Below are 27,931 nucleotides of genomic sequence, written 5' to 3'. Positions count from 1 at the left end.
TGGCTTTCTGTGATTGGAAGGACTTTACCCGCTAAAGAGCATTGACTTGAAACAACCTTGTATTAGAAGCTTACGTACCCAGTTACCATTCGATCTCTTTCTTTACTTATATGTGAGTTGTTGGTAACACTTGCCCCTTGTGAATGCTCAACGACAACTATTGCTCTTTCACTTACTCTCTGTCTCTCACACTAGCATAACGCTCATGTGAGTTTTTTTAATTTTATTTTTTTATTATTATTTATTTTTTTCACTTTCTTGTAAAGCTTTCTTTTTTCTATTGTCCCTTCTACTCGTGAAGATCTTTTTGTTAAGATATCCCTTAATAAAAATTGAGTGGTAAACTTGATCTTCCTATTCACCCTTTAGATTTCCATAACTTGATTCATGTAAAAGTTGATCCTTTTTGCTGTTTTGCATGTTGGGATGCTCACAGATAGTTGGAAAACTGAAGAAAAATTCTTGCTTGATTGCTGTGTCTTTCAGAGTTTCATCCATGGCTTTTTGAGGTGTGTTTACAATTAGATTTTTTTTTCGAGCTAAATTTTCAAACTTGCGTTTACTGATCAAAGCAATGAGCTTTTTGGGGAATTTTCTTGCTTACCAATTTTTCTTCTCCAATTTATTTGTATATAGTTTACATGGGGTTTCATTGATATTCAACTTTTCATTGCCAATAGAAGAGAATTATCTCTTCATTCTTGACCATGAGAATGGTGTAACTACATTCAAAATTGCATCTTTTGCTCACTCTCCCTTCTGGTTTTTCCAATCTTAATAATTTACACACGAAGGGATAGAGAGAGAAATTTCTGGAGCTCTGGTTGTGTCAATTAACCACGCTTAATATGTGTTTCTCTTTTGAATTATGGTAATTAAAAGTGATTAATGTTACATAATTGTAATGGGTCAGTTTCTGATTTACCATAATTTCCTATGATTGTCGTCTATTTTTTTTTTTTTTTTTTTGAATGTATTTTCTTTTTAACACTTTCACTGTAATTTTTTTATAGAAGTGATTACAGCTAGAAGTGATATATATTGATTGAGGTATCAAGATGTCTTATAGAAGGGGTTCTGATCAGCAACCGCAAAGGCGGATTCTGCGGACTCAGACTGCTGGGAATTTAGGATCAGACCCAATCTTGGACAGTGAAGTAGTGCCTTCCTCACTTGTTGAGATAGCTCCCATTCTCCGAGTTGCTAATGAAGTAGAGGCTAGCAATAAAAGAGTTGCTTATCTCTGTAAGTTACTTTTTTAGTCTCTTTATATATATACATTTATACATATACTGTATGTGTGTGCGCGCGTGTATGTTATTTGAGAAGCTGTCATTTTTGGATAGATCACACTATAGGATAAATTCTTGTTGTGTTAGGATATGCAAAAGTTAAAGTCCAATATTGTTTAGAAGCGTACACTATTATAAGAGTTGACGAAATGTCACTAGTAATCATTGAGCAAGGAAAACAAATGTGGTTTCAAGATCTCATTGATCAGTTGACTTAACTAGATTTTTTGGTTCTGATTGAAAATGTTGCTGAGGGTTGTATTTAAAAATGGTCTTGAGTATTTTATGTCATTGGATATTTTAGAGTTTTAGGATGGGAAATTTCTTGGTATGTCCTGAACCAATCATTGCATGAATGCTTCATTTCATTTGTAACGATACTCATAGTTATAACTGCATTATGTTTTTCTTAATTTATTAATAAATTTATTGCTTCTAAATAATGTTAATGATTGGTGATTTCTGGTTCTTTAAAATCTCGTGAAGAAAAGAATCTATTTGTTATGTGAGTTTCATTGTTTCTTTCCTTTAATTAGTTTGGTCTTCAAGTAACTACTCTTTATAGAGATCATAATTTGTTAATTATGTGAAATTATTGTATGTTTACTTCCTTTACATCTGAAACCACTCTGTTGCAATTTCTTCTTTTCACTTGTTTATCTGTTATTCCTTTTCTTCTGGTTATTCTATTTGGATATAATATTAGTCTCATAGTATGACACAGCAATGAGATGCTTTCTGAACTTTGATGTGTATTTTCTTTGTCTAATGCTCATCTCTTATTGTAATTAGGTCGGTTTTATGCCTTTGAAAAAGCTCACAGACTAGATCCCACATCTAGTGGGCGTGGGGTTCGTCAATTTAAAACTGCTCTTCTTCAACGTCTAGAAAGGGTAAACTTCTGAGTTCATTTGTTAAGAATTTCTACATCTGCACTTTTTTCCTATTATTTTGAATCTTTTGTTGGCTTCGTTGGTAAGGAGCTTGTTTCCTTTAACCCAAGGTCTCAAGTTCAAGCCCTAGGAATGGAGAAAATAGTGTTGAGAGAGTCGCTTCTTATATAGGATTGACAGAGCTCGAAACGGATTAGTCGGCTTTTCTAGAAATGGGTGGAGAAATCTAATAAATAGAAGTGTCTAATTTGAGTATATTCATGGACCAACAAAAGACCAAAGAACAAATGCTTCCCATGTTATTGTAGCAAAAGACCAAAGTATTTTTTCCTTTCTTTATAGGAAAATGAAACAACCTTGGAGGGAAAGGCAAAGAGCGATGCTCGTGCAATGCAGAGTTTTTACCGGCATTACTATGAAAAGTATATTCAAGCATTACAGAATGCTGCTGATAAGGACCGGTGAGTTAACAATCTAAGTCAATCAATAATTTGTTCATTGAATTGATTATAGATCTCTTATATTACACAATTACCTGTAGTTCTCCTAAATTCTGTTAATATATAATTTGTCTCTCTGATAAAAACGATGTGAATTACCGGCATTAACTTCATATGCTTCCGCAGTGCCCAGCTCACAAAAGCATATCAAACTGCTTCTGTTTTATTTGAGGTTTTGAAGGCAGTTAATCAAACAGAATCTGTTGAAGTAGCTGATGAGGTAAAATACCTCTGCATTTTATCAGTCTATTAGTTACCGAGTGAAGTGTACAAAGAGAATAATGCATAAATTTTTCCTTGTTTATTTTTGTTTTGATTATTATACTCTTTTTGATATTTTCTTATAGATTTTGGAAGCTAATACTAGAGTTGAGGAGGAGAAGCAATTATACGCCCCTTATAATATTTTGCCCCTTGATCCAGAGAGTGGTAAAGAGGCTATAATGAGATATCCCGAGGTTTGTTCTCTTTTTTTAATGTTTTAATCCTTTTTTAATTTGAGTTAATGTTTTATTTTGAAGGTTCCAAAAGGTAATACCTTTAAGTAGAACTAGAAAACTCCTGTTTAAGCAAAGGCAAACAGAAAAGACTAAGTAAAAAATGCAATAGAATCACTGAACCAGAAACTGGGTGCCTAAAGACATCGTCTTTCAGTGGGTTAGGCATTGCCTGTTGTTAAATATAATATAAATATGTTAAAGATTTAATAAAACTATTCATGTACTTTTACCCATTTGCTTAAGCTTTTGGGAGAATTGGTTCGTGACTCGTGTGTTACTTACACAGCCAGAAGTTAAGATTCAAAAAACCCCAATAACTGGGTAATGAAACAATATATGGTTAACAATTTACTCATCCATTTACACATCCAGAATTAACTTATCATTACAACTTTAATTTATTTCTTTCAAAGCGTTAACTAGAATAATTTTATTTATTTATTTTTTATCCTTTACAGATTCAAGCTGCTGTCGCTGCACTCCGTATTACCAGGGGTTTGCCTTGGCCAAAGGGTCATCAGAACAAAGTAAATGAAGACATTATGGACTGGCTTCAGCTGATGTTTGGTTTCCAGGTAGTGGCTGAATTGATCTTTGTTCACCATTTGGTTTCTTTATTCCATTCAAAGGTTATCTTCCTTATTCACAAGTGCAGAAGGGAAATGTTGAAAATCAAAGGGAGCACTTAATTCTTTTGCTTGCAAATGTACATATAAGACAAGTTCCAAAACCTGATCAACAACCCAAGGTTTGTTTTTATGTATTGCTATGGCTTGGACCTTTATTTTCTGATTTAGGAATTTTTTTTTTTATGTTTCTTACATACTTCACTTTCAATATTTAGTTGGATGATCGTGCTTTAAATGAAGTGATGAAGAAACTCTTTAGAAACTACAAAAGGTGGTGCAAGTATTTGGGTCGCAAAAGTAGCCTTTGGTGAGATTTGCGTCTCTTAATCTAGTTATTACTTCAAATGCTAGTTTTGTGGAGTATCAAGTTGAAATTAACAGTCTTATACGTACATAGTTGAGTTGTGGCTAGAAGTCAACCTGCTTTTGAGCCAAACTTGGCTCACCTATTGGCCTATGTGAGCTGAGTGGCCTAAATGAAAGCAAGCTTCGTTCTGTCTCTTGTAAGCAGGTTATATACAAACACATGTGTATATGACTATATGTAAAAGGTGCATTAAATACTGGATGCATGATAGTATGTTAAATTTGTATTTATTGTATTATATAATTTTACTTGTAAATGGATATATAATCACCCTCGTTAGTTGGGGTTTAATGAGGAGTAGTTTTTATTTTTTATGGCCATATATTTATTGTAGCTAAGCCGGTAAAAGCTGGGATTGGCTTGGATCTAGCTTTGCTCAAGTACAGCCTACTCTGATGTTTTGGTACTTAAATTAGCGTAGCTTGAGGTCAAGCAAACTGATTATTTGAGTGAAAGTTCTTTTGAGACATTTTGTTCTTTCTCTCGTTTGGTACAAGATGGAATTAGCTTATTTCCTTGATATACCAACTCTTAATCTCCAACTACCTGATTTATGCATAAGTTGCTGCTTTAGGAATTTGTAATGTACTCTTTTTAAGTATTCTGTTCTTTTTTTATGATTGTTAGGTTGCCAACTATTCAACAGGAAATGCAACAGCGCAAACTATTATACATGAGTCTATATCTTCTTATATGGGGAGAAGCTGCAAATTTAAGATTTATGCCAGAATGCCTTTGTTTTATCTATCATCATGTAAGTTTTATATAAAATAAAAGATATTAAAGCACTAGTTGATTAGAAAAATACTGTATATTATTCCTGAATGAATCTATATATTTGTTCATTCTAATATATAGATCTAACTAAATTATTACTTTCCTAATATAATGGAAAAACTATGGTAACAAATTTTTTTGATATAATTACAATGATTTACAAAGAATAGAAAATATTTTATCGTGGAATCAGTGGGATAGATGTTGGACTATTACAAAACTCTCCCTCAAGCTGGAGAATGAATATTTGTCATTCTCAACTTGTTTGTAAGATCCTGAAACCTCTCCGTATGAAGAGTCCTTTAGTTAACACATAGGCCAACTGAACTTGTAACGGGACATAAGTTGTGTTGATTAGTTCAATATTTAGTTTCTCCTTTATGGAATATCGATCTATCTCAATGTGTTTAGTTTTGTAATGTCAAACCGGATTATGGGCAATGCTGATTGTTGATCTATTGACACAGAATAACTGCGTAGGAGGAGCTTCATACCTTATTCTCAAATCTTTCAATATAATTATCATCCATAATAGCTCACAAACTCGTTAGGTCGTGGCTTGGTACTTAGCTTTTGTACTTGAGTGGACAATCACATTTTACTTCTTGCTCCTCCATGTTACCAATTTTCCACCCAAGAACATATAGTAGAGTTAGACAGTAAAGGAAAAGGAGACTGAGGGAAGGGCTTCATCTACTGACCTAGGAACACTCTCTCCCTAAAGATGAGAATAAGGAAATTATGGCTCATCTTCATGAAAAGTGACATGCATGGAAACAAAGAAGTGACGCCTAAAAGAGCCATGACATTTGTATCCTTTGTTTTCATGAGCGTAACCCAAGAAGACACATTTAATGGCCCAAGGATCATGTTTGTTGATTTGCGAAGAATATAGATAAAGGCCACACAACCAAATACATGAGACTAAAGACTCTCCATGATAGGAAGAAAAAGAAAGAAGTCATGAGGTGCATTGGACAAACGTTACTAAGGGTGTGCATAACAACCATTCTGTTCCCTGACACTCTTTTTGAAAAGAAAATAATTCTTTATTTATGTGCCTTGGAACAGTTTTTGAGAAAAAAATTTTGTTTGATAACATGTTCTATTTTTATTCCGAGAATGAGAATTGCGTTTGATAACACAACAAATAATATAATAAAAAATAATTCCTATTAAGCATAAATTTTTTTTGGATCATCACTTTCCTTTCCATATAGTGTGGTGGTGGTGGCGACATGGTGGTGGTAATGGTGGTGATGGCGGCGGCGGTGGCGTGGTGATGGTAATGGTGATGGCATGGTGGTGGTGACGGCAGTGGCTACGGCGATGGTGGTGGTGGTGACGGCAGTGGCTGCGACGATGGTGACAACAGTGACTGTGGCGATGACGGTGGTAGTAGGTGGCGGTAGTGGTGACTACGACGATGGTGGTAGTGGTAGTGGCGGCAATGGTGGTGGTAGTGGCGGGTGGTGGTGGTGGCGATAGTGGTAGTGGCGGTGAAGGCAGTGGCTGTGACGATGGTGGTAGTGATTGGTGGCGGTGGTAGTAGTGGTGGCGACAATGGCGGTGGTGGCGACGATGATGGTGGTGGTTGGTAACGGTGATGGTAGGGGTGGTGGCGGTGGTGACGGTAGCATCGTGGTGATCGTGGCGATGGGTGGAGGTGGTGGTGATGGTGGCGGTGGCATCGTGGTGGTGGTGATGACGGCATTGGTGGTACTACGACGGTGGCGACGATGGTGGCAGTGGTCATGTCGAGATTATGGTGGTGGTGGTGATGATGGTAGTGGTGGAGAGTGATTGAGAGAAACAAGTGTTTCTTATTTTGTGCACGAGAACAAAAAAAGCAAAAAATTTTTGATTCTTTTTTCTGTTCCCCAACACAAAAATTAAACTGGTTCATCTTGGGAACAAAAAGATAAACTGGTTTTATCAAACGAGTTTTCTATCCATTTCTGTTTCCAGGAACAGAAATAAAAAAAAAAAATTGATTCCAGGAAGGTTGTCATGCACACTCTAAGTATACGAGATGGCATTCAATTAATCAAATAAACAGCTGTTAAGATAGCTTCTCCCGAAAGTTTATTAGAAGCAAACATTTGGAAGATTAGAGCTCTTGTAATTTCCAATTCATGCCAATTCTTTCTTTCAACAATGTCATTTTGTCGAGAAGTATTCACACTAGTTCATAAATAACACCATGCTCCTTTAGGAAACTAGAGAAAGATTTGTTAACATACTATCTATCATTATTAGAGTACAGATACTTAATAGACTTTCAAAACTGTTTCTGAACCACATAATAAAAGTTAACATATAATTGATACATGTCTTATTTGTCTTTCATAAGGAACACCGAAGTTGCTCGAGTATAGTCATCTGAAAAAGACACAAAGTAGGGCCCAAACATTAGAATGAATAAGTGCAAAAAGTTCAATACTTTTATGAGAATCGAGAGAAAAGGTTACCTGCTGATGTTTAGTTAATTCATAAGCATCACAATGAAAAGAATCAATTGAGTCTCTTGAAAATAAAGTTGGAAACATATAATTTAATAGAGAAAAAGATGGATGGCAAAAATACCTATGTTGAAGCCAAATTCGCAAAGTAACTACAAGCTTCTGACTAGGACTACCCTTATTAGGTCTGTAGACAAATATTACAACCCTCCATGTTCCTTAGCAACTCCAATCGTCCTTCCTATGACAAGTTCAAGTAAAATACAATGAGAGTGGAAGAAAGCTTTGACATAGATTTGTTAGTCTCTTTGACTAGTGTCCCAAGTCCAATCCTTACTGACCCCTTTTCAGCACAAGTTAAGCTGGTTTTGTATTTTGTCCAAGCAGCCTTTCACTCTAGAATTTACCATTCTTAGGCCTTTATCTAATTGTACAACTTAAACATTTAAGATAGTTGTTTCCTTCACAACACTATTATGGAGAAACACTATTATGGAGAGAGAGAGAGAGAGAGAGATAAAAAGGGAAAACCTTGGTGCACAAGGTTTCCCAACTTGCTAGGGTTGCGATAAAAAAGGAAAATTTGGGAGTCCAAGATTGGTTTAGGCTAAGATTGATGGTTCCAAGTTCTAATGAATCTTTCATTACTTGTTGTAAAATCGTAATTTTGTGATATTATTTGATTTGAATGTGACAATAATTACTTACTGAACCTAAGCATCACTTTGTCTTCTTGATCTACGTAGATGGCATTTGAGTTGTATGGGATGTTAGCTGGGAATGTTAGTCCACTGACGGGTGAACCTGTAAAGCCTGCCTATGGTGGTGCAAATGAGGCTTTTCTTATGAAAGTAATAAAACCGATATATGATACAATAGCCAAGGTGTGCTTCTGTTTTTTCATGAGCTGAAGAACTGTTTTGGTTTACTTTCAACATTTGTTTGCTTTGTATCTGTTTTATTGGATTTTTCTGTATTGCAGGAAGCTAAGAGGAGTAATAAAGGAATGGCGAGACATTCTCAATGGAGAAATTATGATGATTTAAACGAATACTTTTGGTATTATGCTTCTTTTTTATCTGATTGTTTTCCTTTATAATGATGTTCATCATTAAAGGGATCACCATTCCCAAATTGTAGGTCAGTTGATTGTTTCCGGCTAGGTTGGCCTATGCGCGTTGACTCTGAGTTTTTCTCTGTGCCATTGCCTCGTAAGCAACGTACAGATAACAAAGATGAGGTATGACATATTTCATGGCTTACTTGCTATCTTCAAAACTAACAAATGAGTGGAAAGAAGAATGAAGGAAAATAAAAAAGGATACCGTCCCTCGGTGCATATTTAGTATCTATGTGAGAACTATGGTCTTTGCCAGGGAATATTCTTATATACTCATTGAAGAGTATTTCTCCCTGCCCATACAGAGTTTGACTCGTATTAAATATGGACTATTCTAATTTTAAGAAATAATTCGAACCATTGGTTGTAATGCACTCAAAAGTACTGAAGAATTGCTCCTTGACAGCCCATTGGTTGTGTATGCGTGGTTTGTAGTAGTTCATTCTGCGTATTTAGCCTGCATGATCTGGTATACAATTAGAGTTCCACATATAATTGTGTAACAAGATCCTTTAGGCTTCTTGCTTTGCTGGAAATCCAGAGAAACAACATGTTACCGTTAAGAAGAAGCTTGTTCTTTTTGATGAAAACTGATTAAGGTGCTCTTTGGGTCATAGCACTTGTATTTAGGACTTGGACTACATATATATGAACTTTGTGTTTATTAGAGCTGTTTTCCTTTTCCACCTTTTATTTTTGATTGAAAGAGCTGACTCAACTCATTATTCATTGTCACATCTATTAGTTACAAATACATCGCATTTTTTTCCTCCTGAAATTCTTGTGAACAATCCAAGTGTTGCCTCTAATATGAAACAAACCAATTTCTCTCCCTGATCTTATCCTGACTGTTTGTGCTAAATTTTTTGAAACAGGAAAACAGAGCTCATGCTGGAGAACGGTGGATTGGAAAAGTTAATTTTGTTGAGATACGCTCATTTTGGCATATATTTAGAAGTTTTGATAGAATGTGGAGCTTTTATATACTATGTTTACAGGTAATAGTTCCAGATTTGTTTTTAGATTTACAACATTTACTCACTTCATTCTACATCCATTCATTCTAACGAGGTTTGCTGATTATGCTGTTTAAGGCAATGGTAATCATTGCTTGGAATGGCAATGGGCAATTAAGCTCCATATTTGATGGTGACGTTTTCAAGAAAGTTCTCAGCATTTTCATAACTGCTGCAATATTGAAGCTTGCACAAGGTACATAAAATTACCAACTGTATATCTGACTCTGTGTGCTGATCTTTCCTTCTGTGCTAATGGGAAAAAAACTCAAAATTTAGTTTATCTTTCTCCCCCAATTTCTATCCAGTCCCCATCAGTTTTCAGGTTTCTAGAGGCTGCAGCTCTTGTTTCAATATCATTTTTCTGTCTATATTGAATCAGAAATGGAGACAAAGCACTACATAAATCAGTTTTCAACATAAAAATATGCATCTTGCTTTCCGCTTTACATTTTAGTTTTCCATTTTAGCTGAAAAATGTTAAAATTCATTTTCAGCAGTGAAATCAAACAGGCTTAGTGCTGCTGATTATTTCCTTATTTAACTCACATAGTAATACATCCTTCATGCCATGTGGATTCATTTCATAGCAGGCAAACTCAAAAGTATCTAATGAATGCTTGGGTGCTACGCAAATAAAACTAATGAGAATTATAAGAAACTAAACTGTTGACCTTTCTTTGAAAATGCAGTGCATACATGACAGAATTTTTCACTACCAAATGAACTCAACTTTTGTTTACTTAATGATAATTTACAGTCTAGAGTCTCAATGCTGCAAAGTTCATGACTTGTATTGCATTTACCACATTTTCAACATGTCACAAATCTACAAAACACATCCTCTATAAATTTTATTTGTATTATTCATGTTTGGATATCATATGAAGTTCATTGTTTTTTCTGTAAAGTGCAGAAGCTTTATAGAACTCTAAAATCACATTTTTTTTTGGCCTCCCTTTGCAACTAAATACAATTTTATGTACGCTATAATAAATCATTGAAAACTTATATCTTACTTTTGCTTGTTTGAATTATCATCTGTTAAAAAAATGCCTATCTGGTTGTCTCTGACTCATTACATTTATACCCTTGATAACATTATTGGAAATCATAAATATTTTTGAGATATACATCAGAAAATAAGTGGTTGGGGAGGGGGGAACAATATACCTTCATCCCAAAGGATTTTTTGACTGACTAGACAAAGTCAGTGAATTTATCACAAAAATGATAAACAAAACTTTGAGCACTAGAGACCTAGTACAGGATTAATGAAACAATATTGCATAAGATAATGGAATGCTTATTCAAAAGATTCACAAGATGTTGAAGTTTCTTGTTTTCCTTTATTGATGTTTGATTTTTCTTCAACTTGTAGCACCTCATCCAAAAAGTTACTGAGAATTTATTGTTTTTGTGACTCTAGAATGTCTGTACCTTATAAAATTCCCAATTTTTTATCTGGATGCTCAATGTTCAAACAAAAATGTGTTCTACTTTATGAAGTTACCACAATTATAATGTCGTTTATACTTTTCCAGCCATTCTTGACTTAGTCCTGAGTTGGAAAGCAAGGAAAGTTATGTCGCTTCATGTCAAGCTGCGATATATATTTAAAGCTCTTGCAGCTGCAGCATGGGTCATAATTTTACCAGTCACTTATGCTTTTAGTTGGAAAAATCCATCTGGTTTGGCACAAACCATAAAGAATTGGTTTGGCAATGGTTCGGGTTCCCCTTCTATGTTCATTTTGGCTATCTTCATCTACTTATCTCCAAATATTCTCTCCGCATTGTTATTTGTATTCCCGTTCATTCGCGGGTATCTTGAGAGGTCTAACAATGGCATTGTGAAGCTCCTGATGTGGTGGTCCCAGGTAAGCAGATGCATATTTGGTTTTTGTATTTATGTTTGTATATTATATAATGAATGTTCTTTCTTATAAACCAATAGCTTCTTATCATCCTTAAGAAATACTTCTAATAAATATTATTTGTCTTGTTTAGTTTTTCTTAATGATAAGAAGCTATTGGTTTATGTGAAAGAACATATACATTTAATTTTTTCAGTGTCCCTTTTTTTTTCTTATACTTTTTACCCAACAATTTGCAGCCTCGCCTCTTTGTTGGAAGAGGAATGCAGGAAGGCCCGATTTCACTGTTGAAGTAAGAGCATGATGTTGAGTTTCTTGAATTGTTTGTGATCATTTTTACTGGTCAAATCTGACTGATTAAACTCTAACTGTCTTAATTTTCTAGGTACACTACTTTTTGGGTTCTCCTAATTCTATCTAAATTAGCATTCAGTTACTACATGGAGGTAAAGATTTGACTTAGAAAATTATCATTTTCTATATTGCCACTTAAAATGATTATAATGAGTCTCTAAAATTTGCTAACTGCATGGAGGTGGTTTATTGAAAACTTGGGTTCTTATCATTTCATAGTTCCTTTCTGATTCTAATTTTTTTTCCTTTCTTCCTTTTTGCTTTTCCCTTTTTCCAGTAAGTTCCATCTATTCCTGTGTTGAGATATATATAACCATTAAAAAGCCCCCACCCACTAGCTTAAACTTTTGGGTTGAATTGGTTCTTTACATGGTATCAGAGCCTCAGTGTACTGGGTTCGATCCTCATCGCCTCCCACTTTCTTTTTAGTGGAATTTCTTTTTTCGCACAGGTAGATGGGCCTGTGCATTGTCCACCCTTCAAGCCCAGTGGGCTCTCGTGTGAGGGGGCGTGTTGAGATATATAAAACCATTAAAAAGCCCTCACCCACTAGCTTAAGCTTTTGGGTTGAATTGGTTCTTTACATCCTACATGGTGGAGGTTTATTGACTGCTTGTGGGAAATATTTTTTTATCATTTTGTATTTCCTTTCTGATCCTGTTGTAAATATTAGGTCTTTTATTATTATTAGTATTTGTTGTATTGGGCCAAGCCCATTAGGTCAAGAATTAGGTTTTTTAGTCTCTATAAATAGAGACCTCTTTGTATCATATTAATACACAATTATAATAATATTTTTCTGATTACTCTTTACAAGTTGGTATCAGAGCACTCGATCCTGAGGGCTCTGTTTCTGCGCTTATTGTCTTTTATTACAAAACCCTAATTTCTTTGCCTCTTTCCGCCAACAGCGGCCACCGGAATTTTTTTTCCGGGGACCTTTTGGACCAAGGGGACCACTGTTGACCTTTTTTTTCTTCGTTCTATCCTTCTACGCAACGTTCCTCCGCCACAAACGACCCAAACACCTCCAACCGCCCTCAACCAGTTCTGTCTTCACCGTTTGAACCCCTTTCCGGCGACTTTTCAACCGCGACCACCCACAGACAGGTGCGCGCTCACCGGACGACCACATCGGAAAAATTTCAGTCGGAGAAGACGTGCCACGCGCTGTCACGCGCCGCTTCTTTGTCTGCGAGTGAAGCCCACGCGCAGCTGCTTTCTCCGGCACGTGGAGGCGCGTTCGGCGGTGTTTTTGGATCGGACCACCACCATTCTTCTCGTTTTCTTGCCTTCTTTCTGGATCTGTGTTGTTTTCTCAGATCGGACATCGTTTGGTATTTTTTCCGTATTTTTTGGCTTCTTGGAGCTTTTCTTTGACCATTTTTTGTGCAGTATGACCTCTTCTCAAGGGAGTTCCTTCACAAAGTTTTATGATGATGCATCTTCTAGACCTAAGAGAGATGATCGATGGTGTTCTTATTGTAAAAGAACAGGTCATATCAAGGATTTATGCTTTCGCCTCCATGAAAAACAAACTGTCTTAGAAAAAATGACAAGGATGTGTGGTCAAGCGCATTTTCCTTCCTCTGAAATAACTCCTGCACCTAATGAGACCCAACCTGCATTTCGTCCAGATGAATTGGAACGGCTCCGAACCATCCTTGATTATCTGAGTAAGCCATCTGATACTAGTGCTTTGGCTATGACTGGTATGAGCTCCAAAACTCATTCTTTCCTTTCTTCATGTAATGATTTTAAACATTCTTGGGTTGTTGATTCCGGTGCTACTGATCATATGGCTTGTTGTGCTGACTCCTTTACTTCTTATCATCCTACCATTGGAACCCATACAAAAGCCATAGCTGATGGCTCACATACATCAGTTGCGGGTTCTGGTGACATAAACTTACAGCAGTCCTTACATCTTAAAGATGCTCTTCATGTTCCTAAACTCTCCACGAATCTTCTTTCTATTCATAAAATTACAAAAGATTTGAATTGTACTGTAACCTTCTTCCGTACCCATTGTGTTTTTCAGGATCTCGCCACGGGGAAGACGATTGGTAGCTGTACTATCTGGTGGGCTGTACTATCTGGTGTCACAATCTCCCGAAAATAAAGTAACAGATCACATCTTCATGTCTCATGGTCAATCAACTGCTGATTCTTTGATTTGGCTTCATCATAAGCGTTTGGGACATCCACCTTTTAGTTTACTCAAGTCTTTATTTCCATCATTGTTTTTGTCTAAGTCTGTTGAGTCTTTTCATTGTGATGTTTGTGAGTTTGCTAAGCATCATCGTGTGTCTTTTCCTTCTAGTAGTACTAAGAGTGTTGAATCTTTTGATCTTATTCATTCTGATGTTTGGGGTCCTTCTAAAGTCCCTCATGCTTCTGGAAATAGATGGTTTATTTTATTGATGATTGCACTCGTGTAACTTGGGTTTACTTAATTCGTGAAAAGTCTGAGGTACCACATCTGTTCTTTCAATTTTATAAAATGGTTGAGACCCAATTTGGTAAAAAATCAAGAGACTAAGAACAGATAATGGTACTGAATATGTTAATCACAGTTTTTCCCAATTTATACGAAATAACGGTATGATTCATGAACTTACTTGTGTTGACACCCCTCAACAGAATGGGGTTGCTGAAAGAAAAAATCGTCACCTTCTTGAAGTGGCTCGTGCATTAATGTTTCAGACACATGTACCCAAATACTATTGGGGAGATGCTATTCTTACTGCAGCATTCTTGATCAACCGTTTACCCACTCGGGTACTTGACCATGTAAGTCCTATTCACTCTATAACTTCTTTTTTCCCTTCTATTCCAACTATGAGTCTTCCTCCACGAGTGTTTGGGTGTGTTGCTTTTGTTTATTTTCCTAAACATCATCGCAGTAAGTTGGACCCTAGGGCTATTAAATGTGTTTTTCTTGGTTATGTTCCCGATAAGAAGGGCTACAAGTGCTATCACCCTGGTAGTAGGAAATTTTTTGTTTCTATGGATGTTACATTTCAGGAATCTGAGTCCTTTTTCCAAGGTCCTCATCTTCAGGGGGAGAATCCTTCACCAGAAAGCTCATCACCTCACTTCTTTAAGTCTTCAGTGTCTACTCCTTTACCTGTGTCAGTGTATCCTCCTCCTTCCTGTTCCTTCTGTGTCTGATCCTCCTGTGACTGATCCTCCTGTGACTGATACATCAAGTTCACCAGAGATACGGAAGATTATGACACCTGAGTTGGTATATCAAAGAAGGAAACATCCCACATTGCCTCAGCAGCAACCTCAATCGTCTGAACCACTGGTAAGTCCTGAATCTCATATTTCTGATCTTGATGTTAATACTTCTGATGACTTACCCATTACTATTGATTCTGATGATTTACCCATTGCTCTTAGAAAAGGAAAAAGATCTTGTCCTAAGAAATCTTGTTCCTCCTATCCCTCTTGTACTCAATACCCTATCTCCCATTTTGTTTCCTCTGCTAATCTTTCTGTGCAGCACAAAAGCTTTGTTTCAGCACTAGACTCTATTGCAATCCCAAAATCAGTACATGAAGCCTTGAAAGATGGGAATTGGGCTCAAGCCATGCAAGAGGAGATGAATGCATTGGAGAAAAATAAAACATGGGAGGTTATCGATAGACCTAATGGAAAGAAAGCAGTAGGGTGCAGATGGGTTTATGCCCTGAAATATAATTCTGATGGAACTCTTGAGAGATACAAAGCTCGATTAGTTGCCAAAGGTTACACTCAAACCTATGGCATTGATTATGAAGAAACATTTGCTCCAGTTGCAAAGATGAATACGGTGAGAGTCTTGTTGTCCCTTGCTGCCCATTACGATTGGGATATAAATCAGTTTGATGTGAAAAATGCTTTCCTCAATGGTGAGTCAGAAGAAGTATACATGGAAATCTCGCCTGGTTTTGATTCTGTGAAAGGAGAAAATAAAGTTTGTAGATTAAAAAAGGCCTTGTATGAATTGAAGCAGTCACCTCGTGCCTGGTTTGGAAGGTTTACTAAGGTTATGATGACCTTAGGATACAGACAGAGTCAAGGAGATCACACTCTTTTCTTCAAGCATTCCCATAATGGGAAGCTTACTGTGCTCCTTGTATATGTTGATGATATTATTATCACAGGTGATGATTTTGTGGAGAAACAGATTCTGCAAACACGGCTTGCCTCTGAGTTTGAAGTCAAAAATCTTGGGAAACTGAGATATTTCTTAGGGATAGAAGTAGCTCATTCAAGAAAAGGAATTTTTATCAGCCAGAGAAAATATGTTCTTGATCTTCTCAAAGAAGCAGGAAAGCTCTGGTGTAAACCCTCTAATAGTCCTATTGAGCAGAATCACAAGATAGGCTATGAAGAGGAGAGTCCTCCAGTTGATAAAGGACAATATCAACGGCTAGTTGGGAATTGATATATCTGGCTCATACTAGACCTAGCTTATGTTGTTAGTGTTGTCAGTCAGTTTATGCACGATCCAAAGGAGAAACACATGCAGATAGTAGAGAGAATTCTTCAGTATCTTAAAGCTACTCCTGGTAAAGGATTGTTATTCCGACGTGATGGCAATCTCTCTTTAGAAGTCTACACTGATGCTAATTATGCTGGATCCGTGACTGACCGTCGATCTACCACTGGTTATTGCATGTTTCTTTGCGGTAACTTAGTGACATGGAGAAGTAAGAAACAAGATGTGGTTGCCAGGTCAAGTGCAGAAGCTGAATTTCGAGCTATGGCTCAAGGCATTTGCGAGCTACTGTGGCTGAAAATTATACTTGATGATCTCAAAATAAAATGTGAGGGACCTATGAAGCTGCTATGTGACAATAAATCCGCTATTTGTATAGCTCATAATCCGGTTCAACATGATCGGACTAAACATATTGAGGTCGACCGCCATTTCATCAAAGAGAAACTTGATAGCGGGTTGATTACCACTCCATACATTCCCACTGGGCGTCAATTAGCTGATCTATTGTCAAAGGGACTTCCTTCAGACAGATTTCAAGAACTTACTAGCAAGCTGGGAATGATAAATATCTATTCCTCAGCTTGAGGGGAAGTGTTGTAAATATTAGGTCTTTTATTATTATTAGTATTTGTTGTATTGGGCCAAGCCCATTAGGTCAAGAATTAGGTTTTTTAGTCTCTATAAATAGAGACCTCTTTGTATCAGATTAATACACAATTATAATAATATTTTTCTGATTACTCTTTACAAGTGATCCTATTTTTTTCTTCTTACTTTTCTTTTCCCTTTTTTGTCCTCTAAGTTCCATATACTAACTGGTTTATTCCACCCAAATATAGTGTGTACATTAACAATAGTATGTGCATATGAATCAGGAATTAATGTTCATGCCATATTCTATGAGTCTCTAAATGATCTTTGGAATCGTTATAAGTATAGAACTGTACTTCTACATCTGCAAAATTGCATAGTATTTTATATGACATCCTGTATTCATGTGTTTGTTACATTCATCTGGTTCATTTGCTTTACACTGCAGATTAAGCCTCTTGTGGGTCCAACAAAAGCCATCATGCAGGCTCGTATATCAGTTTATAGTTGGCATGAGTTCTTCCCTCATGGTAACAACTCTGGGAATAAATGAAAATGAATGTAGTTCATATAATGGGATTGTTCTTATATCATCTTCTACTATGTGCAGCTAAAAGCAACATCGGTGTAGTGATTGCTATATGGGCTCCAATCATACTTGTAAGTCTATCTTTCTGACACGTCTCACCAATTGTATTAAAGCTATGTTCTACGTGCGTTTATAGTCATTTAGTTACCCCTTTGCAGGTCTACTTTATGGATACACAGATTTGGTATGCTATCTACTCTACAATAGTTGGAGGCATATACGGTGCATTTCGTCGTTTGGGAGAGGTTCGTCTATTATGTGTGTTCCTGTGTATGTGTATCTAGCAGTTGTTCTAGCTTGGAAACTTTTCCCGTTTTCCTTTTCTTATTCTCTCCCTGTTCTGTCATATTTTGTTCATTATATTACTAATTTATTTTCTTTTTACTCTTTCCGCTTTCCTCCCCTGTGGGAAAAGGCTTTTGTTGTTGTATTAGCCTTTCCAGGGTTAAATTATCCTTTAATTATCAAATTTAATTTGTTATCTGACTATGAAATCTTTTTCTTATATTCTTCCAAAATAGGAATTTTCATAACATATTGTGTGTGACTCATTCTCACTAGTCGGGTTTAACGGGGAGTGGCTTTTTTATTTTTATTTTTATTTTTATTATGTGTGACTCATTAAATGCGTAAATTCACAATTTGACTTGAAATATGCTATATGCTGGAAGGATTTATGTACATATCAAACAATTTTTCTGTAGTAACTACTTACGTCTATATTGATAGCTGCATCATATCTAATATGCTAAAGGAAAGCCAAGTAGTTTTTTTCTGCTGCATTGGCTGCTGATCTATGGATCATGTAATACTGATTTTTTTCATTCTAATTTCAGATTCGAACATTGGACTTACTAAGGTCTCGCTTTGAATCAATTCCGGGTGCTTTTAATGCTTGCCTGATTCCCAAGGATCAAACTGAGAAGTCAAAGAAAAAGGGAATATTAAAGGCCACTTTTTCTCGCAAATTTGAACAGGTTTGAAACTTTTCTGCATTATTAGAATCTGTTATTGACGATGACTGTGATGTGCTAGTCGTCATCAACTGGTATCTTTGGAGAACAGTGTATATTTCTGGCTAACTAAATTTATCCATTATAGAGGTTTGGTGTAAAAACGATGGTAGGAATAGGATAACATAAAGTGGTGCTCCTTTTTTTTTTCTTAGGGTGTTTCCTTGTAAAATATGCCAGGAGATTGGTTTTCTCTTTTGAGTTGATTATTTTCTTTTGCTGTTTCTTTTTTTGATATAATTCCTGATCAACCTGTTTTGTACTTGTTGTCTTTCTAAATGTATCCGTCCTTTAACAATATATATTTGATTCTTGGAGAGCTGGTTGTTTCAGGTTTCTTCTGATAAAGAGAAGGAATCTGCGAGGTTTGCACAGTTATGGAACAAAATAATTACTAGTTTGAGGGAGGAGGACCTAATTGATAACAGGTAGTATTATGATTAGAAATTTCTTAATATCTGCTTAATTCTTTGTCCATGGTGAACCTCAAATATTTACAATATCGAGATTTTCATGTGAGGTTTTTATGTTTTGTTGCCGAAATGTCTGACTACAATAAAATGTATAGGGAAATGGACCTATTGCTTGTACCGTATTGGGCTGATCGTTCTTTGAACCTCATCCAGTGGCCTCCCTTCTTACTTGCTAGCAAGGTTCATCTGATTGTGTTCAATTGTTCTCTGTGTTTGTGCGAGAATAATCAGTATCCTGCTTAAATTCATTTATATCTGTATTTTTGCACAGATCCCAATTGCAGTGTCTATGGCTAAAGACAGTTTTGGGAAAGGACAAGAGCTGGAAAAAAGATTGGCAAGGGACAAGAACATGAAATCTGCTGTTCTTGAATGCTATGCTTCTTTTAAAAATATTATTAACTTCTTGGTTCTGGGAGAACGTGAGAAGAAGTAAGTTCATGTTATATCTAAATATACATCAAATGAGAAGAATGACAAAGCTTCATATACTGACATTACTATGTTATGGCTTCACTAATGCAGGGTTATAGAGAATATTTTTATAAGAGTTGATGAGCACATAGAAAACAAAGATCTCCTGATTCAATTGAATCTGAGTGCTCTCCCTAATCTATATGAACGATTTGTTCAACTGATCGAATGTTTGGTAATTGTTTTGGAGATTTGAATGTTATGTTTTCTGTTCGACCAAATGTGAAGTTTATCCAAATTTTTCCTTATTTTTTCAGTTGGAAAACAAAAAGGAGTCCAAGGATCAAATTGTGATTCTCTTGCTTGACATGCTAGAGATTGTGACCAGAGACATAATGGAAGGAGAGATTGAGGGGTAAGTCCTTTGGGATTTTCTGTGTCCCTAGCTAATTTGATCAGTTGTGATAATTTTGGATTCATTATCATTCACTTGTAGTTTGCTAGATTCAAGCCATGGTGGATCTTATGGAAAAGATGAGAGGTTGACACCCCTTGATCAACAGTATCAGTTTTTTGGTAAACTTCAGTTTCCTGTCACAACGGGTACTGAAGCTTGGACAGAGAAAGTAAGTTTTACACTGTTAGGTGTTGTTATTATAATGGAAAATTATGAGTGTATCCTTCAAACTCATTTGACCTGGATTTCAGATGCCTTCTTTTACTAGCTTTTCAGTCTACTTATCCTACATAATGATATAGTTTATTCACTTTGTTGCTATGTTCTTCACAGATAAAAAGGCTTCAATTACTGCTTACTGTCAAGGAGTCTGCTATGGATGTACCAGCCAACCTGGATGCTAGGAGGCGTATAACTTTCTTCTCCAATTCTTTGTTTATGGATATGCCACCTGCTCCCAAAGTTCGGAATATGTTGTCCTTCTCGTAAGCCCAATTCATCTTGAACTTGATTCACATATTGGAGCATCATTTTGTGATTTACTATTAAGTAAATTACACTCAATTACCTTGTGTTTTCTCAAAATGATAAGAAATACTAAAAGGGACTATAAATTACACTCCTGCTTATTTTTGTACCTGGGTTTGACTTAACATCATTAATTATCTCAAAGAGAAAACAAAAAGGTTACTTAATATGATATATACTAAATAGCATTTTGAAGTTCAACATACATGTACCGGATGTAATCTATCTAAAATATGTTATTGACATATTATTACCTCGGCTTTGTAGTGTCTTGACACCATACTATGATGAACCTGTTCTTTTCTCCCTGGAGCATCTGGAAGAGCCAAATGAAGATGGAGTCTCTATCCTCTTTTACTTGCAAAAGATATTTCCAGGTTTCTCCATTTCCTCTAAATATCTTTGTCAAAGAACTGCTTGACCTAATAACTCAAGTTGTTAAGTGTCCAAAAATGGTTGCTATAACTTAAGCATGTCCCGTCATGCAAAATTCCTTCAGGCTTGAAATGTAGTAAAAGATTAACTTGTACTGAAACCAAATACTTCTTTAACTAATCTTTTAATAAGATCATTGATGTAGGCACGGATTGAACCCTAGAACATTTAGTCTGTTTGGCTTTCATACCTCATCAAAGAACCACTTGACCTAATGTCTTAAACTGTTAAGCAAGGGCGAATACTTATTTTTGCCACCCAATTGATTGGTGACAGATCTAAAAATTTTAGGTGGAGAGGCAAGCACAGTAGAGATGGGTGGGTTTAAAATTTTCTTTCAAATTTACTCATTCATCCCCATTGTGGAGTCATAGTTTGAAACATAAAGGGAACAATTAATGGGGGAATTAACCTCCTTATCAACAACTTTGGGTCCATCATTGCTAATGATGTACTTTCTTTCTATCATACCACACTCTGTGGAATGCTGTAACATACTCTTGCTTCTGATCATGATTTACTGCAGATGAATGGAAAAACTTTCTTCAACGTTTTGACTGCAAGAGTGAAGATAAACTCAGAGGAGAGTTGGAAGAAGAACTCCGTTTATGGGCATCATACAGAGGCCAGACATTAACCAAAACTGGTACAAATTGCGTCCTCTCCCTCTGTCAATTTCTCTGTGATAGATATGTAATTTAATGTTCTATTTTTCTATTGTATAATTATGAATTCCCTGTGTATTTTCACTGCACTCTTACCGAGTGAAGTCCGAGGCATGATGTATATCCGACAAGCATTGGAGCTACAGGCTTTTCTTGATATGGCAAAGGATGAAGGTATGTGGAGAAAGATTCATTAAGAGAGAGAGAGAGAGACAGAGACAGAGATTATGACCTTATCTATTATACAGCTCATTTAATATTGTTGTTTCAATTGATTAACAGATCTAATGAAAGGTTATAAGGCTGCTGAACTAGAGAAAAAGGAAAATCCAAATAGTGAGCGGTCACTGTGGACACAATGTCAATCATTAGCTGACATGAAGTTCACATATGTAGTTTCATGTCAACAATATAGTATTCACAAGCGATCTGGGGATCCTAGGGCCAAAGAAATTTTAAAGCTAATGACTAAGTATGTCTCTCAAATCTACCTCCTTGTTATATCTTATGCAAGCAATGTCCTGTTACATTTAGTAATAGCATTATAATTGCAGGTATCCATCTCTTCGAGTTGCTTACATTGATGAGGTTGAAGAGCACAGCAAAGATTCGTCTGGAAAAACAGATTCGTCTGGAAAAACAGATAAAGTTTATTATTCAGCTCTGGTGAAAGCTGCTTTACCGGCAAAATCGATTGATTCATCTGAAACAGTTCAGAGTTTAGACCAGGTATTGTTCATAGACCATTCCTGAAATTATGATGATTGGTGAAAATTCTGCATACTGTAAAGCCTACTTTTGAAAGTTCAATACTAAATAAACCAAAATTCATATACAAGAGCCCAGATTATATTATTTGGTTATTTTTCCTTTTCCAATGGTTCATTTATAACAAGCTTAAAGCTTAGTGAGCTTTAACTTGATGGCGTGTGTCAGAATATGTGGAAAACATCTCATAATATATTCATTATATTGGGGTATAATTTAGAGTATCTTAGATTATCTCTTAGGATTTGTTTCCATATACCCATATTTTCATGATTTGTTTCCTCATTTAACGTCTTCTACTAGTATAAATAGAGCTTTGTACTTTGTCTTTTTGTATCATATTTTAATACATCCTTTATATCAAATCAATATCAATTTCATATTATTCGGTATTTATTTTCTCTTTTCTTCCTTCTCTACCTAAATTTCTATAACAGTTACTATAGAAAATGATCAAACAAATTCTAGATGGATGGTTTTTCTCAAATATATGTGGCCCTAGCTAAAGAAGAAATATCCAGGCACTATGATATATCTTTACATTAACAATGATTTCCAATTTGTTTTTTGGTTATTTTGGTGTAGGTAATTTACAAAATAAAGCTTCCAGGGCCTGCAATATTGGGGGAGGGAAAGCCAGAAAATCAAAACCATGCCATCATTTTCACACGTGGTGAAGGCTTGCAAACAATTGATATGAATCAGGTCTACTATATTTATATGTTAAAGAAAGAAGGGAAAGCGAGCTTTTGAAAAAAATTCAGATAGCTAAGTATTCATGTAACAGGATAACTATATGGAAGAAGCTTTCAAAATGAGGAATTTGCTGCAAGAATTTCTCGAACAACATGGTCCAAGATTTCCAACTATACTTGGCCTCAGAGAGCATATATTTACTGGCAGGTATGATCCGTTGTATTAATTTCTACATGGTTTCTGGTATCTGTTCTGATATAAGCAAAATTATATGAATAGATGCAGTTAATCATAATCTTTATGTCCCTTATGTTTCTTGCAGTGTTTCATCCCTTGCATGGTTTATGTCCAATCAGGAGCATAGTTTTGTGACAATTGGACAACGATTGTTGGCTAACCCCCTGAAGTAAGTTTTTTTTTTTTTTTTAATTGTTTCATTAATTATTGGTTGTTTATAATGACATGTTACAAAACACTAACCTAATACTCTTATTTATACTAATAATCTAGGTTAAGTACTGATCTAGGTTAACTAGTTGTGGCCAACACAGTAAGACTACAAGATATAAGGCTCCTTTAACAATAAGAATTCTCGTTTTCTTTAATTGTTTATGAAACCAAATAGAGCTTAGCTACCTACTTTTTTGTGTATTTTTCTATAGCATGATTATGTAAAAATAAAAGTTTAAGTTTACCATTTTAATGATCTGTTTCTCATAGAGCTATCATTCCGGTATTTAAGTTGTCACTTGTCATCAATTTCCTGTGCCAGAAATAAAAGATAGATGCTTGGATTTGGTTTGTAATTTTGTTATGTCAAATTGGTCAAAGGAAAGCAAGATTAGTTAAGAATAGACTACTGCAAAATCAGACTGAAGAAAATTCAGATGCCAATGGTCAATTGGTTTTCAAATGGCTCAGATTTAGATTTTATGCACTGACATTAGGTTGAACGGAAAAAATTAGAATGTGTTTTAACAACTTCAATGCTAATACCCAGCTAAACTAGCAGCTCATGTAAGATAACTTTGGATTTTATATGGCCAAGTTACATCATGGGCATAGAATAAAAAAAAAAAAATACTCCCCCTTAAACCCAACTAGCGAGTGTGGGGTGTAAGTAGTTCTTGTACGCAGCCTTACCCTTGCATAATTGCAAAGAGGCTGTTCCCTGGATTCGAACCCATGACCTTTCAGTCATGAAGGAGCAGCTTTACCACTGCTCCGGTTCGCCCGTTTGTAGTTATAAGTGAGGTGAAAGGAATGAGGAAGGAGAGAGAGAGGGACGTGGAATGTTTTCAAAGAGTGTAGTGATTTAATCATATGATACTGAGATTCAAGGGGGGAAAAAAAACTTTTAGCAGTAGCTGCCCTAGTTCTTCTAATCACAATCTAAAGTTAAAAAAAAAATAGAAAAAAAAAAAATTCAAACTCAAAAATGGACAGAATATCAATATTACTTTTATTTTCCTGCTTTTATTTCTGATGTTTCTCTTCTTTCTTTATGTCAAGGCTGGACAAGGTACTGTGTTACAATTCACATGTTATTCAGTTGAAGTGTTTAGTCCTCATGTCTCTATTGGCTGTGTCCATTATTGTTTGAAATTCTTAGTAATGTTTTTGTGCTTTTCATTCAGAGTGCGGTTCCACTATGGCCATCCAGATGTATTTGATAGACTTTTCCACCTGACAAGAGGGGGTGTAAGCAAGGCTTCTAAGGTCATCAACTTGAGTGAGGATATATTTGCAGGCATGTGTTTTAGTTTCTCTTTCTGTATGTGCATAACTTGTTCCCATTTCTTTTAGATGAGTATCAGAATTATAAATTTCTCCCAATGATTTGCAGGTTTCAATTCTACATTACGTGAGGGCAATGTCACTCATCATGAGTACATACAAGTTGGTAAAGGAAGGGATGTGGGTCTTAACCAGATATCAATGTTTGAGGCAAAGATAGCTAATGGGAACGGTGAACAAACAATGAGTAGGGACATATATAGGCTTGGTCACCGCTTTGATTTCTTCCGAATGCTATCTTGTTATTTCACCACCATTGGCTTCTATTTCAGTACCCTGGTATACTTGAAACCTTCCTTAGTTGTAGCATATATGAATATGATTTATAATAAGTACTGACTTTGTTTTTGACAGCTAACTGTCCTCACAGTTTATGTATTCCTTTATGGCCGCCTCTATCTTGCCCTTAGTGGACTTGAAGAAGGGCTGAACAAACAGAGAGCTATTCGAGAGAACAAAGCTCTTCAAGTGGCTCTTGCTTCTCAGTCTGTTGTGCAAATAGGATTTTTGTTGGCCTTGCCTATGTTGATAGAAATTGGCTTAGAGAGGGGCTTTCGTTCGGCGTTAAGTGAATTTGTACTAATGCAACTACAGTTGGCTCCTGTATTTTTCACATTTTCTCTTGGAACAAAAACACACTATTATGGAAGGACATTGCTTCATGGGGGTGCACATTACAGAGGCACTGGTCGTGGTTTTGTGGTATTTCATGCCAAGTTTGCTGATAATTATAGGCTCTATTCTCGCAGCCATTTTGTTAAAGGAATTGAATTGATGATTCTGCTTGTGGTCTACCATATATTTGGCCATTCCTACAGAGGAGTGGTTGCCTATATTTTAATTACCATAACCATATGGTTCATGGTAGGAACATGGCTGTTTGCTCCCTTCCTTTTCAATCCATCAGGCTTTGAGTGGCAGAAGATAATTGATGACTGGACTGATTGGCATAAATGGATTAGCAGCCGTGGAGGTATTGGTGTGCCTCCTGAAAGAAGTTGGGAATCCTGGTGGGAAAAGGAGCAAGAACATCTCCAGTACACCGGAAAGGGTGGTCTTGCTGCTGAAATAATACTATCCTTCCGTTTTTTCATATATCAATATGGGCTTGTGTATCACCTGTCAATCACAGATACGACTCAAAGTGTTCTGGTAAGTTTTTTCTCATATGGCTGTCCTTAGGAATACTCCTTTGGCTAATGATCCTAACAACTACGACATCAATTTAATTGTATTTACTATTGGCTTACAGGTTTATGGTGTTTCATGGATGATAATCATTCTAATATTGGGTTTAATGAAGGTGAGAATTCAGACTTTCATATTTGTATCTTCAAAAGTTGTGTGATTCTTTGTTCAGGGAATTCTGCTGAATGCTTCCACATGCAGACCAGCTGAAAAAAAACTTTTGTTAATAAACATCATTTATGAGTTTTAAGCATTATGTTGCTAGAAAAGATAATAAGTGCACTCATAAATAACAAAACAAAACCAAATAGTCCACTAATAAGCATTATGTTTAGTACTTGATAATTTGGAACAATCAAGTATTAAAAGCTCGTATCCACATAATATGTCATCTTTTCATGAATTTGTAAGGCCATTCTCTTTGTTCTCATTTTGTTCATGACCGTGTAGACATATTTATATGAATCTTTTCTCACTGCATAATAGTTAACAAAATATTGGTGTGGAACAAGCTAGAGATGAAAAATAATGCTAGCCACACACTCTTTCTATTACACCCCTCATACATCCCTTTCTATACCTAGTGAATTTTTCTCTGTATGATTTTATATTAACCCTTTCAATGCTATCATGCTGCATTTTTGCAGGGTGTATCTCTTGGAAGGCGCCGCCTCAGTGCAGACTTTCAGCTTTTGTTTCGATTGATTAAGGGTTCTATTTTCATAACATTCCTTACCACCTTCATATTATTGATAGCAGTTGCCAAAATGACGATTAAGGACATAGTTGTCTGCATTCTTGCAGTCATGCCAACAGGCTGGGGTTTGCTGCTGGTCAGTAAATATTTTTTCTTAACCTTTTTCTTTTTCTTCTCCTCTCTCTCCCTCTTTTTACTTAATCTACGTAAAAAACCAATTTAACCCATATTTGGTGAAGGTCATATTTATGGTTTTGTATTATATTTCTTTGGGTTTGAAGGAGATAATGCAGAGGTCCACCTATATGTGCTCAGAAATTCCAAAACATTAAATTATTTATTAATAGAATAGGGGTGATGTAGATTAAACTCATGACCACTTGGTCACAAAGTCATATAAAGAATCAATTCAACTCAAAAGTTTAAGCTATTAGATGAAGGTCATATTTATGGTTTTATATTTATATTTCTCTGACAATCTATTCTTGCTTTTATATGAGTTCATCGATTGTGACCTCAATTAGTTTAGGATAAAGATTATGTTAATGTTGTTGCATTTTATTTATTTATGTGGCATCTATCTTTTGTCAAATCCTCTACATGCTTGACATTTCATTGTTAAAAAAGAAAACAAGTGATAGCTAAATATTTTTGCTCATAATCATGTTTGAGAATTTACTCATTATATTTTCTTTTCCTTTATTTTTTCGGCTCCAAAAGATTGCACAAGCTTGTAAGCCTCTCATTGAAAAAGCTGGGTTTTGGGGGTCAGTTCGTGCACTAGCTCGTGGATATGAAATAATAATGGGGTTGCTTCTCTTCACACCAATTGCTTTCTTGGCATGGTTCCCATTTGTTTCAGAGTTTCAAACTCGAATGCTTTTCAACCAAGCTTTCAGTAGAGGTTTACAGATTTCTCGTATTCTTGGTGGACAAAGAAGGGATCGCTCCTCCAACAACAAAGAGTGATTATAACCCAACATATATCTTTGTACAGAGTTTCATTTTGATCTATTATATGTTAAAACTTTATACATTATCATCTATTATATTGTTTCAAAGGATATTTTTGTCATATTCGTTTAGTAATATGACCACAGGATTGAAAAATGGTAAAAAATATTTATAGGGGCATTCGATCAAAGTAAAATGTTTGTATATTCATAGTTGCATTTTGTATGTGGATCATAGGTTGTTTCAGCATAGCAAGGCTCTAATATGTAAATTGTGGCAGCTTTTCTGATTTCTATGTTGTTTAGATTCCGTTCAATGACCCTCTTCTTCTCTCTGTTTCTCTCTTCCTTTTGTTTATATTTTACATTCTAGCCAAAAGCTGCTT

At 35.7% G+C, this 27,931-nt stretch overlaps 1 protein-coding gene across 1 annotated transcript; it reads left to right on the top strand.

Annotated features, from left to right (window-relative positions):
• Nucleotides 1-118: 118 nt before the first annotated feature.
• On the top strand, nt 119-27,656 carry LOC133286775 (callose synthase 2-like). The gene is made up of 44 exons (XM_061484223.1): nt 119-207; nt 437-509; nt 1,014-1,245; nt 2,085-2,185; nt 2,528-2,646; nt 2,812-2,905; nt 3,033-3,143; nt 3,644-3,760; nt 3,841-3,933; nt 4,030-4,121; nt 4,809-4,935; nt 8,167-8,304; nt 8,403-8,479; nt 8,561-8,660; nt 9,416-9,538; nt 9,635-9,752; nt 11,101-11,435; nt 11,672-11,724; nt 11,818-11,878; nt 17,321-17,402; nt 17,483-17,532; nt 17,620-17,706; nt 18,298-18,438; nt 18,808-18,902; nt 19,043-19,127; nt 19,219-19,379; nt 19,473-19,596; nt 19,679-19,776; nt 19,858-19,987; nt 20,152-20,303; nt 20,614-20,723; nt 21,308-21,427; nt 21,552-21,620; nt 21,729-21,918; nt 22,001-22,175; nt 22,800-22,919; nt 23,002-23,117; nt 23,233-23,316; nt 24,548-24,660; nt 24,757-24,986; nt 25,062-25,859; nt 25,960-26,010; nt 26,543-26,728; nt 27,313-27,656. Exons 3-44 carry the CDS (start codon nt 1,059-1,061, stop codon nt 27,559-27,561), a joined length of 5,862 nt encoding a protein of 1,953 aa, XP_061340207.1. The 5' UTR covers nt 119-207; nt 437-509; nt 1,014-1,058; the 3' UTR covers nt 27,562-27,656.
• The last annotated feature ends 275 nt before the right edge of the window (nt 27,657-27,931 follow it).

This window comes from Gastrolobium bilobum, unplaced genomic scaffold (genome assembly GCF_033153095.1).
Source record: "Gastrolobium bilobum isolate Gb01-03AN ecotype WA unplaced genomic scaffold, APGP_CSIRO_Gbil_v1 utg12245, whole genome shotgun sequence".
NCBI lineage: Eukaryota > Viridiplantae > Streptophyta > Magnoliopsida > Fabales > Fabaceae > Gastrolobium > Gastrolobium bilobum.
The sequence above is the reverse complement of the archived record's forward strand: the minus strand, read 5'-3'. Positions and strand labels throughout refer to the sequence as shown.

Coding starts and splice junctions, on each gene's coding strand:
- LOC133286775 (XM_061484223.1), top strand. CDS start 1,059: ATGTCTTATAGAAGGGGTTCTGATCAGCAACCGCAAAGGCGGATTCTG. Junction 11,436..11,671: donor TCCTGATGTGGTGGTCCCAG/GTAAGCAGATGC, acceptor AACAATTTGCAG/CCTCGCCTCTTTGTTGGAAG. Junction 11,879..17,320: donor CATTCAGTTACTACATGGAG/GTAAAGATTTGA, acceptor TTTACACTGCAG/ATTAAGCCTCTTGTGGGTCC.